Source organism: Anabrus simplex, chromosome 2 (assembly GCF_040414725.1).
Source record: "Anabrus simplex isolate iqAnaSimp1 chromosome 2, ASM4041472v1, whole genome shotgun sequence".
NCBI classification, from domain to species: Eukaryota; Metazoa; Arthropoda; class Insecta; order Orthoptera; family Tettigoniidae; genus Anabrus; species Anabrus simplex.
The window spans coordinates 845,328,479-845,349,505 of record NC_090266.1 but is presented as its reverse complement, the minus strand read 5'-3'; the positions used below and the strand labels follow the sequence as shown (position 1 = coordinate 845,349,505).

The following is a 21,027-nucleotide window of genomic DNA, read 5'->3' as shown; positions in this document are numbered from 1 at the left end:
ATACTAGGAGGAAAACTGAGGCTCTTATCTAGGTCTGCTACCAACGGCTACGGTCATGTAGTTTTATTATTCTCGTGTCAGATACATAAAAAAAAGAAAGAAAACAGTTACAATAATTTCAAGTAACATTTAAATAATCTTGGACCAATACAACGCTACTTCGAGTCCTCTCTTCGTAGCTCGATGCAGGTCATCTTGCGTGCACAAAGATTGACACAGCGGACACTGAAGCATATGCTGGATGGTTTGATCTTCTCCGCAGTCACACTTGGTGTTGTCGCCATTGATGAAGCCCCATATTGCCAAATTAACTTTGGTCCTTCCCACTCCTGATCTCAACCTATTGAGAGATTTCCAGATTGTCCAGCTCTTATTGCAACCGGGTGGCAAACGTTCCTCAACCGCCATCTGCTCAGAGCCTTGGGGGATCTTCGTCTTCCATAGCTGTATCCTTGCCTTCTCAGCTGGTACTATAAGTTCTTGAAAAGTTCGTAGGAAGCTCTTCCTAGATTTCAGTCTCTGTACTGGAAGCTCATGTCCATGCAGTAGATGAGTACTTTCGTGCTTAACCTTTGTCCTTTCCTTATTTGCAGCTACTTCTCGTCGCACACCGGGTGGTGCTATCCCTGCAAGACGATAGAGTTTTTCAGTTGGAGTAGACTTTAGACAACCTGTAACAAGTCTGCAGGTCTCATTAAGTGCTATGTCTACCTGTCTGGCATGAGATGAATTGTACCAAACAGGGCAGGCATATTCCGCTGCAGAATAACATAGTGCCATGGCGGAAGCACGAATAGTTTTTGGTTGACTGCCCCATTCTGATCCAGATAATTTACGTAGAAGATGATTCCTGGTGGAAACTTTAAGTTTAGTGTTCATGCAGTGTTTCTTGAATGTAAGAGCTCTATCAAGCGTCACTCCTAGGTATTTTGAAGTTTCACAGTATTGTAACTCAACACCTGACCACACTATATGCAGCTTACGATGAGCTTCCCTATTTTTCAGATGAAAGGCACAAACTTGTATTTTCATAGGGTTAGGCCTTAACTGGTTTGCCTTGTAATAGGATGACAAACTTTCGAGGGCGATGGTTAGATTCCTTTCCACTGTCTCAAAGTCTGTACATGTGTTGCCAGAGCAAGATCATCAGCATACAAGAAACTGCTGCTATTTGGAGCTACCGGCTGGTCATTCGTGTATATATTAAAGAGGATTGGTGCCAGCACACTTCCTTGAGGTAAACCGTTTCTTTGTGTCCTCCACCGACTGCGCTGTCCTTGGAAGTCCACAAAAAACCTACGGTTCTGAAGAAGGGTTGCGATAAATCTGGTTATCTTAATATCCTTGGTCAGATTGTAGACTTTAACTAACAGAAGTTGATGGTTGACGGTGTCATACGCTGCAGTCAAATCTACAAAGACTACACCTGTCACCTTGTGTCTTTCAAAGCCATCCTCAACGAATTGTGTAAGATTCAGTAGTTGTTCAGTGCAGCTCTTACCCGGACGAAATCCAGCTTGTTGTGGTATGAGGAGAGGGTCAATCATGGGTTGAATACGATTTAGGATCATCCTTTCCAGTAATTTATATAGATGACACAAAGGGTAACAGGTCTGAAGTCTTTAGGATGATTTCCTTCCTTGTCAGGTTTGAGCAAAGCAATTACTCCACTTTTTCGCCATGTCTTTGGTATCTGACCTCTGCTCACACATCTATTGAAGAGTTGCAGAACCCATTCTTTGGTTTTAAGCCCAAATGTCTTTATCTGTTCTACTCGAATGTCATCTAGACCCGCTGATTTTCCATTTTTACATTCTTTGATTACTTTTTCCAACTCCAACATGGTGAAGGGAACAGTGAGGTCACTTCTTTCTTCTTGAATCTTCCTCTGTATTTTTGGCCTACGGATTTTATTGGTTGCTTTCCCATTTAAGAGCAGTTGGTGTGCTATCTGATTTGCAGTGACATTGAAATGTTGGGTAGTCTTCGTTGGATCATTGTTAAGGTGTTTCAATAATCTCCAGGCTTTATGGCTATCTCTCGTAAGATCTATACTTTCAATAGTTTTCATCCACTGATTCTGTTTTGATGTTGTCAATGATGACATGAGATTGTTCCCATCTTCCACTGTCTTTTCTCCTAGGGGATTTTCTTCAAACAAAGTTGCATATTCCGTAAGCTGGGCAACAAGGTCTGAGGTAAGGCTAGGGACATACCACGTTCGACAGCCTCTAGGTATGGACTTTCTGGAGCATTTCTTTATGGCATCAACAAAAGTATTGTAACACTCTGGTGTTGGCTGGATGATGGACACTTCAGCATCTAACATCTTTGCAAACTTTGACCAGTTTGCCTTTTTGAAGTTATACCTCCTTCGGAATGGAACACTCTGTGGTCTGACTGCTGCATAAATCTGGCACATTACTGGTCTATGCTGCATGTTAGGTATTGGGTTGCAAACAAACTTTACACATTGTTGGCTAATATTATTCCTGCTGAAAATCAGATCAGGGTTATATCCTCGTCTCCATCTGCCACTGTTAAATGAAGCTGGTAGTTTAGCATCATGAATGAGAGTTAGGTAGTTTGCTTCTGCCCATTCTTGCACTGCTATACCACTCTCATCTTCGTATTCATAACCCCACACATTACTATGGCAGTTGAAATCCCCAATTACTATTTTCGTGTGTTGATTCTGAAAATTGGAAGGATTACTAACAGTAAATTCAACTCCAGGTGGCTTATACAGAGAGGAGATGGTGCAGCTACCTACTTCTATAGTGAGGACTTCAATATCATTTTTCTCCGTGAAGGCTGTGGACTGAAGCTGAATATCAGGTCGGACAAATATGGCACTTCCGTACTTTTGGTGTGGCCGTTCAACAGCTAGACGCATTCCATTAATTTTTGGTCTACGCATTTCACTACTTCTGTGTGTCTTCTGTATGCACAGTATGTGGCAATTGTGTTGACTGCATAGATTTTGTAACAGTTCCTCTTTTGTTGAAGATATACCTTCAATGTTAATAGAAATAATTGTTAACTGTGGTCCTGAAAAGGACCGTGAAGATGATGTTTCTAGTGTGAAAGGATCAGCCGTCAGCACATTTCGTAATAATGTCTGACGTTGCCCAGGGTACACCCGATTGCTATTTAAATCTCTTTTTGCCATAATTGCAATCCTCGTGGAGGTTCCTTTCGTGTACCCCGGTCATGTAGTAAAACTGTCGCACTATGGGGCTCTTTGGTTATTTTTATATGTTATGATCTGGTTGTTATTTCTATATGCTATAGGTATCTTTTTATGAGAAGATATTGAAAATTGATTTATCGGTATGTTTCAGCCTCAAGATCCAGTTGCTCTTGGCCCAGAAGTTGTGGAAGCAGCGCGAAAGGCTTTATTAATCCGTTATTCATTGTTACCTTACCTTTATACTCTGTTCTGGTTAGCACATGCAGTGGGAGACACTGTCGCAAGACCCTTGTTCTTTGAGTAAGTGAATCAAGTTAATTTTATTATTTCTTTAATTTCAATTATTTCTCTTCATAATTTTTTACAGTAAGCCATCCTTGCTAATGATATTTGTTATCAGAAATGATAATAATGTTATTTGATTTACGTCCCACTAACTACTTTTACGGTCTTCGGAGACGCCGAGGTGCCGGAATTTAGTCCCGCAGGAGTTCTTTAACATGCCTGTAAATCTACCGACACGAGGCTGTCGTATTTGAGCACCTTCAAATACCACCGGACTGAGCCAGGATCGAACCTGCCAAGTTGGGGTTAGAAGGCCAGCGCCTTAACCGTCTGAGCCACTCAGCCCGGCTTATCAGAAATGTGTGCGGTTTCTCATATGGGATATTACTTAATATGAGGACTGCTAAATTACAAAGCTTGACTATGGTCCCATTATGTGGGGTTGTTTACTTTGAAACTCGTCAACTTTTCATTATACACTGATTCGATAGAGCCACTCATGTGTGGATTTTTTATCATACATTGAATTAACAGAAGCCACTCATGAAATATTTCACTACCAGGCGAAGTTTGGTATGACAGCTTCATGCAAAAAAAATAAGAAGTCGGTTATTTCCTTAAGACTAGTGTTCTGTAAGGTAATTGTAATTTTATTTGTTGAAAAAGTAATTTGTACTTGAGTAAATTATTTCTCAGGTAACTGGAATTCATCCCAGTTACTTTTTCCTTGTATTTTTCCCATCACTGCTCATTATTGTCCTAACCTGACACACAACCCTTCTAAAACAACAAGGCATGTCTCTCCATCACAGCAATAAAATGTACTCGATGAATATAGAAACTCACTAAAATGCCGTGCTGACTAACAACCAAAGAGCAAACTACATGAAATCATTATGCTGCCAGAGTGTCTCACGTAGTATTGTGAAAGTGAGCGGTATCTTCCCAAATCTAGCCTTTTTGAATAGGTTCACAGAGGTAAAATTTATTCATCACCGTTATTTGAAGATCTGGAGGTTTTTGAGTGGTGAGCTGGCATTCGTAATGGTTTCAGCCATTCAAAATTTGCCTTTGTGTTATTCTGTGTTGAGGTCTGAAGCATTATTTTCAACCAAGGGGGTGACACATGAACATTCATAGATTCACGAATGTTAAAAATAAACTGAAATTCGGCATGCAATACGAGGTAACACATTAGCAACCAAATCAGGTAACGACCGCCACGCCAAAGTTTCAGCCAGACGCCATGGTGCCTGCCGCAGACAATGGCAAGTGTACGGGCGCGTGTAGGGCTCTCTAAAAGACTAGGTATGCTCTCCCGCCATTATGGTTCATTCCTGCACTATGTTGGTAAGGCAGTTGACCGCCCCAGCCTTTTTTTACTGTTCTCTACGCTAGAAAATAATGCTAAACTAAAACACTGTAAAAATACTCATTCTCAGTACTACTCAAACAGTTACTCAACATAACTATTAGTATATTTCATACATTATTGTCTCATTTTTATTTAAGATGGTGATTGTAAAAGCAAGGTCGTTGATAATTTGCCTTTTAATAAACAAACAAACTAGGCATGTACTCTCACTGGAGAAATATTAGAAAAAATAGCTTACTAATAAATCGGTTTATTATTATTATTATTATTATTATTATTATTATTATTATTATTATTATTATTATTATTATTATTATTATTATTATATATTTGATGAGTAGAATAGGTTGTTCGTGAGCTGTGAGCCGCGGTACCGTCAAATGAAATGAGGGACACCGTGGTATTGATATAGGCTACTGTAATTCTTAAATCGAGGAATATGACATGGTAATCGGTCAGTGTCGAAGATATATAAATTGTGATAGAAGATTTTAATACTATATGGTCTCAGTTGGTATTTCATATTTGCGTGAAATTGATTCAATGTTATCGAAACAATAAGAAAAATATTCTTCGTACAAAAATAACGCTGAAATGTGATATACGAAGACGAACACATCCAAGTAACGGGATTCTTTAAGTTTATTTCTTCCTTCTAAAATTTAGTCCCTTTTCTTATTTACCAGTATTTAAAAAAAGACATTCTATGTGCAAAATGAACTTCATTTTTGGTGAGTGTTATGAATCTCATCTGCTTATGCAGTTATAATGAACAGAGGATTTTAGTTTATTCAACTGAATATTCATGAAACAAATGTTATATTATTATAAATTACATTTGGGAAGAAAATAGGAATAGAATAACTACTTCTATAGCTGAAACTTCTCTCCCAACCTGATACTCGGTTACCATTGACTTGTAAGGGGAGGGACCCACGAGCTGTGGAGAATATTGAAAAATTTTGACTTTGACAAAGTTAACAGTACTTTTTCCTTTTACAGAGATTCCTCTGGTTTGAGGAGAAGTAGTATTATTTCTCAACATGACTCATCTTATTAAACTTCAGAGGGTTGCATCAGTGGTTAACTTGCTCAGGCAGCACATTAAAAAAAAAGATATTTAAGTAATATTTTACAAATTTACTATCTCCTTTTATTACAGTATTTACAAAACAACATTCCATTCCTTGTTTACATTTTTCTCTTCTTTTCCAAAGTAGTCCCATACATTTTACCTCGTTTCCGTACATAGCATAGGATCGAATTTTGAAGAAGTGTCCACCACCTTTTTCTTTTAAATTGCAGCACGTTGGAGAACATGTACTGGTACATTTATCATTCAGGTTTTCTCCATTACAAGATTTGCACCATATTGCATTATATAATGCTTATAGTTCCTATAGAAGACCTTGCAGGTACAAATTAATTTCATAACTTCACAATTTGGCTTCTTTTGACCACACAGTTTTTTTAAATGCGAATGTTTCAGAGCTTGAATCAGAAAGCTCATAGTTTGAAACCTGTCTGCATATGGGCCTGCCACAAATCTTGGTTTTCAATAATGCATTTGTTGTACTACTACCAACATTAAACAAATTGTTTCTGTCATATGAGGTTAGTTTTGACAAATATTGTAACTGTTGCCGGACTTTGGGGGCAGAACTGAATATTGAATTATCATTGTGACTGAATTAAGGGGTGTGGTAATGTCAGTGGGAGCTGGATGTAGGTTTAAGTCAGCAGTTGAAGTAGAAGGTGTAGCAGAGGCAGTGGAAGCATAATGCAGACCAGAAAGGAATCTAAACAACCTGTATCTCGCAGTAGAGACATTATTACAATTAGATGCAGAACAACCCACCATTATGCATTAAATAGCCACACAAATATAGCACTATTCTGTCCATACAAGCGGTGATTAAAGCAATACGTTCAATGTGACGAAGCGAGCGCTCGTACGAGAAACTAGAGTTTGATCACATAGGCCACTGCTCATGTATGAACCAAAATGGCGGCTAAGCATACCCATCTTGTAGAGCCTTAGGCGCACGGTGAAGTGATTACACTTTCTTTTCTATATGCTATGCTCACACCGTTAAAAAATACTATTTTCCCTTCAGATTTCCTGGAGATATCAATACCTATGGACTTGACGAGCAGTTCTTGTGGGGACCAGCTCTCATGATTGTTCCTGTTCTGTCTGAGGTGAGAACTTATACATATTGACTTTCAGACTCATATGTACCAAACTTCCAAACTAAGCATGTGAATTTACCTTAACTTGTATACTTTGTTATTTTACTGTAGTTCTGTTCTTCATTATAAAACTTACATACTGCTATTTTGCATATACAGCTTGTACAGATATAATTTAATTTTAGACTTAAATGGTGGAGAACACAGTTATGTAAGCTATTAAGAATAACAGTAGCAATAATACAAATAGGAAAAGACCTCTTTTAACCCTTTTACTTACCATTTAAAAAATAAAATTGTGCACTTACATACTATTTATTTTACAGTTATTATAAAGGAAATGCTAATGAATATACGAGGCATATAGATGGAAACCCCGACATTTCCGCTTTCGGTCCAAACCGAAGTAACCACATGAACATAATCTCCCTATTGAAATAAAGCATTTAAAGTATTGGTGAGGTGCAAATGTCGACAATTCCTGTGTAATTCTGCATGCTGAAATCTTCCCACTCCTAGCAAAAAAAAAAAAAAAAAAGAAGGTGCAGAACACTGACTTGGCTAATGATCCCCAGACACGAACACTCGTTCATTGTTGCAGCTTATTGTGAATATGACCTCCTCCTGCAAGAAGTCAGAGAAATATCAAACTCTGGAAGTGACTGGCAACAGTAGTGTTTTTGTATCTTCGACCTATTACTTTCTTTTCCTAGTCTTTCTTGTGTACAGAAGTGTGTCGTACTGTGCTTTCATATCTACAACCATCCCTGAAGCAAGTAAAGTGTCGTGTGATTCAGTACTACAATGGTGCTTCGCTGAACGGCATTATATTTTCTCTGCTTTGTCCGTCTCTGATCTCCCTGTGCTTCGCCATGCCCCTTTCTCTTCCAGTGAAAGGATGAAAGGTTGCCATGCTTCCTCACATGCTGTGTTCGTTTTCTTACTACTTCTTTCTGGCGACGTTCATTTAAATCCAGGACCGCTTAATGTTTATTATCAGAATACTCAGAGTCCGAAAAACAAATTAACTGACTGTGTACTCAGTGAACCTGAATTTAGCGTGTTTAATATCCTATGTTTCACTGAAACTAGGTTACCTGATTTTGTCTCGGGCGGTGAACTTCCATTCTCATCTAACTTTTCAGTTTTCCGTAAAAACAGAGGTAGCGGTAAGCGTGGGGGTGGTGTAATGATTGCAGTTAGTAATAAACTTAAAGCCCATCACAGACACGACCTAGAAACCGAATGTGAGATAACCTGGGTCGAAATTACGACCTCCAGAAGTAAAAACTTGGTAGTTGGCTGTTTCTACCGCCCACCTTCCGGTGATATCACAGCGTTAGAAGATTGCTTTAATTCAATGGTTTTGGCTCTGAATAATTCCAACGATATTGTGCTAATCAGTGATTTCAATTCACACATATCCTGGCAGTCTACAACCACTGGAACAGTAACCGACCCTGCGGACTCTTATTTTGTCAAATTTCATAAATGGTCTTCATCTACATCAGTTCTGCTTAAAACCCACTAGAAATCTGGCAACATTAGACCTCATCTTCTTTACAGTAACTAGTGTTAGTGTATCTGTTGGCAGAAACATTCTTAGCGCCGACCATGACTCAGTTGAAGCTATCCTCAGCCTACCTGCTTATCAACATAATGCGAGGCAAGCATTTCCTCTATAGAGTAAAGTAGACTGGCTAGTTGTCAATCAGGACTTGTCATCCCTCCCTTGGTGCTGATTATCAGCTGAGCATGACATCAACAGTGCGGTTTCCCTGTTTGAGGATTTAATATTAATATTTACCACTATTAAACAACATGTACCTTTCTCCAAACCCAGAACGCACAAATACCCCCCTCCCCCCGCTGGCTGAGTGCCGAAACTAAACTGCTGCTAAAGAACAAAACCCGTGCGTGGTCACTCTGGAAGTCTATCCCCAATTCACACACATATAATACTGCAACGAGTTGGCAGGGTAAATAAGTAAATAAATGAGTACAGAACCTGGTAGCGTCCTATTTCTAAGATTTATTAACTAAGCACTACAATTACAGATTTACACACACACAGACGATAGCCGAGCTAACGACTTACACACGTACACGGTTACACACACGGTTCACGCGCTCTCTCTTAGTTTCTCTTATGTTCCATCTACAATGACACACACACACAGAGTCATCGGTTATTTACACTACACTCACTCAGTCACACTCGTTAGCGCCGTCACGGTCCACAGCCTACACGTCAGTCTCGCAGGTCGGGATAGTCCCCGCTGTTCACTCAATCTGTCGAACCCCGTTCGCAGTCCGCACACGTCGGCACCCAGTGTTCCCTTCGCGCTGCTCCAGAACACTCTAGGTTCTCCTCCAGCAGCCGGCCTCAAGGGACACACACACACACGACATCAGGGAAACAGGAACGAGTCCTCGGCTCCAACAGGCAGATACTCCATCAGGCTGACATCTCAGCCAAGGCTATCACTGACTGCGCTCTTTGCTAACTTACACCAGTGAACCCAATCTCGCTCTCGCTCTCGCTCACTCACTCACTCACTCACTCACTCACTCACTCACTCACTCACTCACTCACTCACTAACTAACTCTCACTCACTGTAGGCAGGTCGTTCCTCTCTTTATATACCTGCTCTGGGCCTTCCAGAACAGTCCGGATGCTAGATGTATCCAGGAACATCGCGAGATAGAAGACTCCAGATTAATAGGCGAGTAATTTCCGTCGTCCTATGCTGTGGGACCGCGGACGGAGGCGAGAGGACCGGCCTAGCACCAAGTGTTGCTCGTGATAGGCACGCTCGAGCGTAAGGGGGGTGGGGCCTATACGATGACGCCCCTGGCGCTTAGCGAGTTGGCATGGCGGATGCTATAACCATTACAATACTTTTAAACACCTCCAGAAAATTTCAAAACCGCATCTTAAGAATGACTACAACCGGCACATGACTTCTATAACTGGAAACCTTAAAAACAACCCTAAAAAATTTTGGACCCTCATTTCATCACGTAGAAAGTCACCCCAGATACCACTTAATCTTAAACTACATAGTGATGATGTTCTAACTGAATTAAGGTCTCAAAAATTCAATGAGTATTTTCCATTGGTTGTGGCATCATACACAACCATTAACCTGGCTCAAGGGAGATAGGGTCATCTTCCCTATCCTTCACTTGAGTAATTCTTGTCTGGCGCATCCACGTGTGGGGGTGGGTATCCTCCACATCAGTAGGTTGGTGTGAAGGAGAGCTAAGTTCAAGGACCCAGTCTCACGGGGTATAACGTAGAACCCATGCCCAGGGTTATGGGTGAAGACCTTAACAACATCCTAGGCAGAGGAGGAGACCTTCGGAATGGCGAAGATGGTGGATGAGGCAACCCATCCTCTCTGGAGAAAATTAGAAGAGGAAACCACTTGTGGAGAAGAGGGATCTTCAAAGGCTAAGGGAGTAAAGCCCAAAAGAAAATACTCAGATGCGTTAGGCTTAGCGGGTCAGTAGATCAGTTAATTTGTACTTCCTTTCAACTATAATACAACCCTCAGATGGAAGTTCAAAAATGGAAATGGAATTGACAATTCTCTGGCTACAATGCACAGTATGATGGTAATCCTGATGTTCGTGCAAGTGTTAGATCAGAGTACAAATCCGATTTGGAACAATAAATATTTTAACAATGAATGGGAAGGAAAATGAATTGATTGACCTAATGGAGAGATGAAAACTCGATATCCTGGGATTAAGTGAAGTAAAATGAAAAGGGAAAGAAATGAAGAAACTAAGTAAGGGGTACACCTTGTACTGGATGGGTAACAGTAAAGAGAAAAGAAATGGAGTGGGATTTGTAGTGAATCAGAATGTTGAACCAATAACTGAAGTTGAGTATGTAAATTAAAGAATTATAATAATGCACATACATGAAAAACAAGGAACTATTGAAGATAGTACAGGTGTATGCTCCACAGACAGGATGTAGCGTGGAAGAAAAAGAAGAGTTCCTCAATAAACTGGAAACACATATTGTTGGAGATGGGATCATGATAATGCGAGATCTGAATGCTCATGTGGGAGCTGATAGAATGGGATATGAGAATGCCCTGGGCCCACATGGGTACGGCGATAGAAATGAAGATGGAGAGAAACTGTTGGACTTTTGTACCAGAAATAACCTGATAATAAAGAACACATGGTATATGAAGAGGAATAGCCATAAGATCAGCCAATATAGTTGGAATGGACAGTATGGTACACTCATCGATTTTATAATAACAGACCGAGAATGGGGAAGATACGTCATGAATAAGAAGATAATCCCAGTGAAAATATGGAGGGTGATCATAGATTATTAATTGTGGAATTAAAACAAGTAAAAATCCCTAAAATTGTATTGAGAAGAAACCAAAGATCAGGATTTGGGAATTGGAGGAGGATAAAAGAATGGTATTCCAAGATTGTATAAAAAGGAATTTGCTTAACACGGAAATACAAAGTGGAGAAGAAGAGTGGGACAATTCAAGACAGACATTTGTGGAAGCAGCAATTGGGGTACACGGAAAAACAAAAGCAAAGGTTAAGGGAAAACAGACACGGTGGTGGACAGACAAAATTTAAAAAAAAAAAAAGAAAGGAACAAGGTGAAGAAAGAAATGGATAAGGAAAAGCAAATGTGTATCAGAGGGATGAGAATAAGATAGAAAGGTTACATGTGGAGTACAAAAGATTGAAACTACAAGTAAAGAGGAATATCAAGGAAGAAAAGGAGAAATGTTGGGGAGAGTTTACCACAAAAGTGAGCAAGATAGTCGAGGAAATCAGAAACTATTATACAGAGTAATAAAATCGGAAAGAATAAATCAAGAAAAAAATCAAGGCATTAGAGAGAGAAGATGGATCCATAGTACATGACGAAAAGGGTCTTCAGAAGGCGAGGGCAAAGTATTTTGAAAAACTTTATAATGAGGATGACTGCTCGGAGGAAGAAGGAGATAAGAAAATGGAAATAATAGATGAGAAAAAGAAGAGAATCCAATAATAACATGGTTGGAACTTGAAAGGGCAGTGAAAGCAATGACTAAAGGTAAAGCAAGTGGAAAAGATAAATAATATGCTCATATGATTAAGGCAGCAGGAGTCATTGGACTACAGTGGCTATACCGAGCCCTCAATGGGATGAAAGGATACCTGAAGATTGGCAACAAGGAAGCATTGTACCATTGTTCAAAAAAGGAAATAGGATGAAATGTGAAAATTATAGAGGTATAACCCTATTAACACATGGGCTAAAAATAATGAAGAAAGTCATAGACATAAGACTGAGGGATATAATAGAAATGCAGTTAGAGGAAGAACAATATGGCTTTAGACTGAATAGACTTGATATTTACAGTGCGAACGATAATGGAAAATCATCTGGAAAGGAACAAGGAAATTATCTTCGTATTTTTGGATTTGGAAAAATCTTATGATTCAGTTAAGAGAAAACATATATGGGAATGTCTACTGAAATGGAATGTACCAGAATCATTAATTAACAGGATAAAAATGTTGTATCATGAGATTAAAGCAGTGTACAAGTGGGGAGTGGTGACTCTAAAACATTTTATACAAAAAGAGGTCTCAAGCAAGGAAGTGCACTGTCGCCATTATTGTGTATTATATTGATGGATGAATAAAAGGAAACACGATGGTGGACAGACAAAATTTAAAAAAAAAAAAAGAAATAAAAGAAAGGAACACGGTGAAGAATAAATCAAGATGAAGGATGAAATCATAAAACGTGTAAAACAGAGTATTAGTAGTGATGAAGTGAATGCTTTGGTATTTGCAAATGATGTAGTGATTTGGAGAAAGAGAGAAAAGGAAGTACAAAGAACACTGGGCGTTTGGAATGAAAATCTGAAGGAGTTTGGAATGGTAATTAGTAAAAAGAAAACTGTAGTCGTGCACTGTGGAAAAGAGAAAAAGAGAAGCCAAGTGAACATAGACGGGGAACGATTAGAGAATGTAGAACAGTTTACATATCTGGGTAGTATTAGTAATTGAAGTAATGAAATCAACCCTGAAATTAATAACAGACTATGTAAAGGTACAACATTTTATCATCAAGTCAGAGAGCTTTTATGGGATGACAAAGTACCCAAGAGAATAAAATTAACATTATATAAACAGTATTTCATACCAGTTGTAACATACGGACTAGAAACGCTAGTAACTAATAAGAGACAAGACAGTAAGATCCAAGCAGTAGATATCAAATTTTTAAGAACATTGGTTAAAAAGACAAGAAGAGATAGAATTCAAAATATTAAAAGCAGAGAAGAGCTAAATATAGAACCGTTAGTACAGAAGATACAGAAAGCAAGGCTGAGATGGTTCGGACATGTAACAAGAATGGGAAAGGAATGGGTAGCAAGAAGGGAATTGGAAAGAGAAGTTAAGGGAAAGAGACCAGTTGGAAGACCGAGAAGAAGGTGGATGGATCAGATTTAGAAAGACATTAGATTGGATGTGGCAGAAGTAATGGAGCAGGAAAAGTGGAAGGACAGGAAGGAGTGGAGGAGGCCTGTTAACCACACCTGGGCGACTGGAGTGGGACATTGATGATGATGATGATGACGACTTTCACTCTACCTTTACCCCTCCCGCACTTATCACAGAACTACCACAGATCAGTAGTGTTTGCAGTTGCTCACTGTCACAAATATCAGCGACCCATAACGAAGTTCAAAATATTCTCAATAGTCTCCCAACAAACCGCTCCACCAGGCCCAATGATATCAGCCCTATATTCCTCAAAAATACTTCTGCATTTCTCTGTGGACCGTTATCTACTATTTTAAATCTGTGTATGGCTACAGGTACATTCCCCAGCAGCTGGAAACAAGCTGATATCATACCTGTTTTCAAATCTGGCAACAAACATGATCTCTCATCATACCACCCAATATCTATCGTCCCAATATTATCCTCTGTCCTTGAAAGAATAATCCACCGCCGACTCCTCTTTTTTCACACACCCGTACCTATCTGAAGAACAACACGAATTCTCTGCCGGAAAATCTTGCCTCACTAACCTCGCAGTTTTCAATCACCACATCATTTCAGCAATAGAAAATAGAAATAAGAAGAAGTGCAAAAAACAAAGAGTGGTACTCCCTGAATCTGCTGCATCATGGTTATCTGTGTTATCAGGTGTATCTCAGGGCAGTATTCTGGGACCCCTACTCTTTGTTCTTGATATCGATGACATAATTCTCTGCACCCAAAATAGTCAGTGTTCCCTCCTCTTGTACACCAGTGACCTAAGAGAAGTGTCTACACCTGATGATTGTGATGAATTACAGACTGTTCTCAATTCGTGTGGTGACTGGTTTAAGAAATGGAATCTTTCTCCCAATGTTAAGAGGTGCAATACAATCTCCTTTTCATTGCTAAAGCAAGGAATGAACACTGCCCATACCATCCAGGGAAATACATTGCAATCAGCTTCTCAGGTAAGAGACCTAGATGTTATAATAGACTGTAAACTAACCTTCTCTGCTCACATTCACCTCATAAAATCCTGTGCTATGCGTACTCTAGGCATTCTTTACAGGTTTACTGAAATTAATGATATTAACGCCTTAAAATTATACTTTGTCTCGTATGTTCTCCCCATTATTGACCTTTGTCCCCCTATTTGGTCCTCATCTGCTATCACAAACATATCTCAACTAAATAGTATTTTTAAGTTTTTCACTTTCATTGTTAAGACTTGCAATCCTGATTTTGAGAACAAAACTAAATCTGACATTTTGAACTACAGTGAAACCTCGATTCTCCGTTTTTCGAGGGACCATGAAAATAAAACGTACAATACGGGAAAACGGAAAATCCGGGAATGAATGAAAACCATCAACAATTTGGCTAAACATCACAAAAATGAAATATGTATAATTATAATCTTACAAAACTCCCAAACCAAACCAAACTACAGCCCCAGTGGGACTTTGCCTGCCAAGCGACCGCTGCTCAGCCCGAAGGACTCCAGATTACGAGATGCGCATGGTCGGTGCGACGAATCCTCTCGGCCGATATTCCTGGCTCTGTAGATCGGGGCCGCCATCTCACCATTAGATAGCTTCACAATTAAAGGTAATCACGTAGGCTGAGTGGATCTGGAACCAGACTTATATCCAGGTAAAATTGTCTGACCTGGTCGCAATCGAACCCGGACCTCTGGATGTGAGGCGGACATGTTAGACCACGAAACCGCATTAATTACCGGTACGCGAGTTCAAAATCTCGATACTTTATATTCAGTTTTACAGGGGAATCTTCGTCAGTTTCCCGTGAAAACTTCTTTCAGTTCAGCGACTTTGATTAGGCTAGCCAAACTCTTCGAAAAATCTAATAACGCCAAGCTCAACGACAATCGACCACAAGTAGTTTTTAATTCTCTCGTCTAATAAAATAAAGCACATTAGATACGAAAGCACCCAAAATGAATGCGAAATCAGTTCATTTGTAATCTTTCATTGTAATTTGGTCTCCGGTATACTGTTCGTAGTCAGTTTCTGGAAATCTCGTACCGCGCAAATTAGGCCTACGTCGACTTTTAAAGGTTATGTTAAACTCGAAAACATGGTTTCGAATGTAAGTATCGATTCTTAAAAGTTCTCGAATGCATTATATGCATTATATTCAATTCTGCGCGTCACAAATCCAATCAAATTGAAAAGATAAAAGAAATATCAAAACTTCAGAAATTACGGTTATTCGTGACCTTGAGGTCATCTGGAAAGCGTGCTCGCTGCACATGTCAGTACGAGTTTGAAATTATACCAACCATTTAAAATGTAACGTGCGCAGATAAAACGACTGCGGTTTTTGGTATTTTAACACGAAAACGTAAAATTCCCAGTCTTACATTAGGACCTAAACAGTAATAGGCAATTCCAAGACCTCCCATGGCTTTCTTTTTTTAAAATTACATTTAGGTGCAACATGTGTTTTGGTCTCGCTAACATAATCATGAACGATAATATCAAAAATACTGAATTTGTGTTAAGAAGCAGTTTCGATTCCTGCCTGAAAGCCCAGTTACTCTGCAGTGCCCTGAGCAAAGTGCCAAAAACCTCTTCGGCAGTACGATCGAAAAAAGTAAAAATATAAACATCTAACCCTGGACATAATATGGACGTTTTATAAGTGCGAACATTTGACGAAACTCGTTCCGTCTTCAAGCAGAGCTGTCAAAATGCGCCGTGTCTCCTTGCAGTTGTTGTCGCCATTCTCTGCTTTATGATTTTCCGAGATTTTCTAAACAATACCACCCGAATGCGATGCTAAGATGGTCCCTTATGCAAGTTCACCGCCGATCGCTTTTCCAGTACCGGTGCAGTAACGCCAAGCTCCATAAATATGCCATAGCCGTCCTTTTGTGAGATACAGTTTATTAAAAAACGATTGATCGAGGATTTAGCGTTGATGGGACTGGAATTTCTGGACGGTTGATCCGGGAAATCGTTTCTTCGAGGAACGGATAATGCGGGACTTTTACAACGTGATTCAATTACGATGCTCGCGGGACCACGTAATTTGAACGCATATTCCGGGAAAACGTATTTTCCGGGAACGGATAATCGAGGTTCCACTGTATCTGGGTATACTTGACCTGAGAAGCCATTTACAATTCTCCAATCTATGTTGCCACCATAAAATAATCAATGGCTACATCAAATCTAATACTCTTCCGGCATACTTCGCTATACACGTTCCTCCCCACCCAACACGCAACCGGTGCACTCATCATGTGTCCCGTCCGTGCCTAACCTTGTCTTCCACCGTCTCCGTACTCTTGGTAACTCACTACCCGATATCGACATATTCACACCTTTCGCATACTTCAAACAAAAAATTAAATGATTCCTTTAAAGTCCTCTTCAGGTTTCCATTTTCTTCCGTCCATCCAATCCTCGACCTTTCTTCTTCCTAATTTCTGCAACCGACACTTGCCAGTTATCGTTGCCATTGTTGTTACATTGTTATTGTTACTAATTGTTAATTTATTGTTGATACTTAATATTGTTGTTTATACCTTTGTTATCTTTTATACTTAAACTTATTATTATTAATGTAAAATGGCCCTCCATAGGCTGTATCTAATAATTAAACAAATAAATGAATAAATAAATAAATAAGTAATGAATATACCAAATTAAAATTCGTACACGGCAAGAGCTCGTGAAATAACAGGTCTTCTTCCTCTTCCTTCTGTTAGTGTACTATTACTGCTATTATTATGGCATTTTATTTGCAGTGAATCTCAAATATTTATATTCATTAATTGTTTGTTAATAATGTATTTTATTTTACAAAACTGCCTTCCAAAAAGGCAGTGTATTCACTAACAGAAATTTTATATAACAGTTATAGCAAATCGTACTCAAAATATTTCTATTGAGATGGTCATTTAAGATTTGGCAGGATTTCTTCAGCACCGTCACTACAATCCCTTCTCCCTAAGGTAGGATGATAAGCCTGGGAATGACTCAATTTTCGAAAACCTTGGTATGGCTGCTCGAGCTTCCAGTAAACGATCATAACCCTCAATTGACTCCAAGTGATATGTATCTCTGAAAAAATTTACTGTGGGTTCATTCATAAATACTCTTCTTTTCTTGGTGTACCTCTGTAACTTGTTCGTTTCCCAACTCAGATGTTATTGTGGTATCCGTAGTTACACTTCTCTTTGTGTTAGTAGAGTATGCTATCATGTCATCTACTGTACAGCCCTTCTTTTCCAGAGTGTCAGCTATCTTTGACCTTACAATGTGGCAATGTAAGTTCCGAATGAGCATTCCATGGTCACATTGTCCCAAGACATGATCCAGGGCTTCAGTGTTTTGGCAGCCAACTGGGAATGACTCAAACTGCAGTAACAGTTTCATCCTTTTTTAAACATGTCCACTCCAAAGTAGATGACCTGTTCCTGTTAGATATCCACTTGGTAGACTTGGGTATCATACTGTTCATTGCCACCCCTACCCCTTGTAGACATTGATTCCCAATTTCATACTCGTGGTTATGCAATCCTAAATTTGATCACCGTTGTCTTTGTCATTCCTGATGGTAAAGGAAAAGTAAGGCGATCACATCAAGTTTTAAAAATTTTTTAACTCATCTTCCAACATCTTACTGTATTTACATATGGTCCGGCTCCATGGCTAAATGGTTAGCATGCTGGTCTTTGGCCACAGGGGCATCAAATCGAAAGTCCTGCACCAGGCCTCTCCGGAGGCCACACGCCATTATTATTTACGTGCATTATCAGCTTTCATTAACATTATAAAGACATTACAATACTGGAGGATCGCTTCCCAAGCAGCTTGAATACGTAGGTGGATCAAAAGGTTAGTTGCACTAACACGCCGCAGCAGCGCGCTGTGTGTCACAAACGTGGGCACAGCGGAGAAAGGGACAGACACAGCCCACACATCTGTTGGTCAGGTCACTGTTGTGTCTCGTCTAGTATTGTGTGAATAGCGGCCAAATGCAATGGCGCGTCAACTGGACGTTCACTCTGAGGTGCGTGCGACAATCCGGATTCCTATGGGCCAAAAGGAAGAATTGCACGGACATCCATTGTGAAATTAGTGCTGTGTATGGGGAGCAGGCCATTTCCCAGCAAGGTATCATAAAATGGTGTCAGCAATTCGAAGCCGGACGCACGGATATCACGGACAACCATCACGAAGGCAGGCCCGCAACGTCCAGGACCCGTGCAAAGGTCAACAGTGTGAATGCGATCATTAGACAGAACCGGCGCATTAAACTGAGAGAAATCACGACGCAGCTGAACATGTCGTATGGCAGTGCGTTCGCCATTGTTCGCGAGGACCTTGGATATCGTAAGCTCACCGATGAGCACAACAGACTACGTTTCCAATCCTCCCTGGCATTTTTGCAATGCTATGCCGCAGACGGCAACAGGTTTCTGTGGTGAATCTTCACAGGCGACAAAGTGTGGGTCCACCACTTCACCCCCGAAACGAAACGAACATCACTGGAATGGGTGCACCCCTGATCACCACAATGAAAGAAGGCCAAGGTTCAACCTTCAGCCGGTAAGGATATGGCGACAGTGTTCTTTGACATGGAGGGTTTGCTGCACGTGGAATTAATGCCGAAAGGAACGACGATCAACGCAGCGTTGTATTGTCAAACGTTGCACCGGTTGTGTAAAGCGATTAAAGAGAAGCGCCGGTGTGATTTTGTTGCACAATAACGCAACATCTCACAAGGCCAGCCAAACAAGAGAACTGCTGCAGCGTTTCAAGTGGGAGGTCTGGCAACATCCACCCTACAGTCCCAACCTAGCGCCATGTGACTTTCATCTGTTTGGTAAGCTCAAAATGGAGCTCGGTGATCGACATTTCCAGACCGATGAGGAGGTGAAGGCCGCTGTCTCCAAGTGGTTGCAGAAAAATTTCTATGCATCCGGCATCGACAAGTTGGTTGTGCGTTCGCAGAAATGTTTGGAGTCTCTTGGGAACTATGTGGAAAAGTGACGTTACAGTGTATGTCGTTATAGTCGTGTTGCTGTTTTATAGGTGGTGTAATAAATGGCCATAACTGGGAAGTGCAACTTATTTCTGATCTGCCCTCGTATAACACACTGTTGGGGATGTCAACTGGTAAGAAAAGCATCTCCTTAACAGAACATCAAATAATCTTGTGTATGTCTTCTGAAAGAATCCCGTGGTAACTGGTGCAATGGTGCCTTCTGTGTGGGGCTTATTAGTTTCAGTCATGTACAAGTATACTGGTTAATGGTATTTAGTTTCTGATGGGGATGTAGCATTTGTGTAAATACCAGGTTTTAAAATCTTCCCTTAGAGTTATTACAATTCTTTCTGGATCAAAAAAGTATTTCTTCTTTAAAATTTACTCCCAAATTATTTAATGGTATCTTCGGTTCCCTTTGCCTTTATACAAGATTGATGATTCAAGAAGAGGCATTCTGTAACATAGTAATTAAAGATGATTTTGCCACATTCAGGTCAAGAACAATTTGCTGAAGTTGAGAAATGGCCATGACTTAACTCCTGCGCAGCATCCATCGAATTCCCAATAACTACTGTGTCATCTGCAAATGCAACTATTGTTAATTTGTCTAGATCAAGTGAAATTTCAAAACCAAATGAGTCATTAATCTGTTTCTCTGATAATTCATTGAGGATGAAATCAACTATCACATTGAAAAGATTTTGCTAAAAATGAAGATACTTGGACCTGTGTGAGCTGTGGCGAGTGCAATTTGAATAGTGGTAACAAACCTAGGCCTACAACGGTCAACGAATCGCTAGCGTCTCATTCCTTGGAGGATGGAGGTAATGATAATGTACTTGTAATTCTCTCTTTATTGCTACAGGATTTACAAGCATTAAAAGTAGAGAGTGAGATTTTAAAAGAGAAGGTATGTTTACTGGAATCGAAAGTACCGGTACCAGTAAACACTCAGAACACAGGTGGCTCCGTGAATTCTAGCGCGTGGTTTCAAGTTGCTTCAGATTCTAGGAGGAAAAGTGTACAGGTAAATAAGAACAACTGAGCTCGATAGCTGCAGTCGCTTAAATGCGGCCAGTATCCAGTATTCGGGAGATAGTAGGTTCGAACCCCACTGTCGGAAGCCCTGAAAATGGTTTTCCGTGGTTTCCCATTTTCACACCAGGCAAATGCTGGGGCTGTATCTTAATTAAGGCCACGGACGCTTCCTTCCCACTCCTAGCCCTTTCCTGTCCCATCGTCGCCGTAAGACCTATCTGTGTCGGTGCGACGTAAACTAACTAGCAAAAAAAAAAATTAAGAACAACTTTGTAATTGATACCAAAAATAGATTTTCAGCCCTGAGGGAAGTAAGAGATATGCAAGGATTTATCCGTATGGGAAGCAGTCAAACGTATAGCGCAAACTCCGTTACGA

At 40.0% G+C, this 21,027-nt stretch overlaps 1 protein-coding gene across 3 annotated transcripts in view; it reads left to right on the top strand.

Annotated features, from left to right (window-relative positions):
• The window catches only part of LOC136864504 (lysosomal alpha-glucosidase), a 350,034-nt gene that overhangs the window by 274,736 nt on the left and 54,271 nt on the right, over positions 1–21,027 (top strand). For all 3 annotated transcript variants that reach the window (XM_068226300.1, XM_067141562.2, XM_068226301.1), the window contains 2 exons: positions 3,345–3,493; positions 6,971–7,055. In XM_068226300.1, the coding sequence (XP_068082401.1) occupies positions 3,345–3,493; positions 6,971–7,055 (234 nt within the window). The remainder of the gene's footprint in view (positions 1–3,344; positions 3,494–6,970; positions 7,056–21,027) is intronic.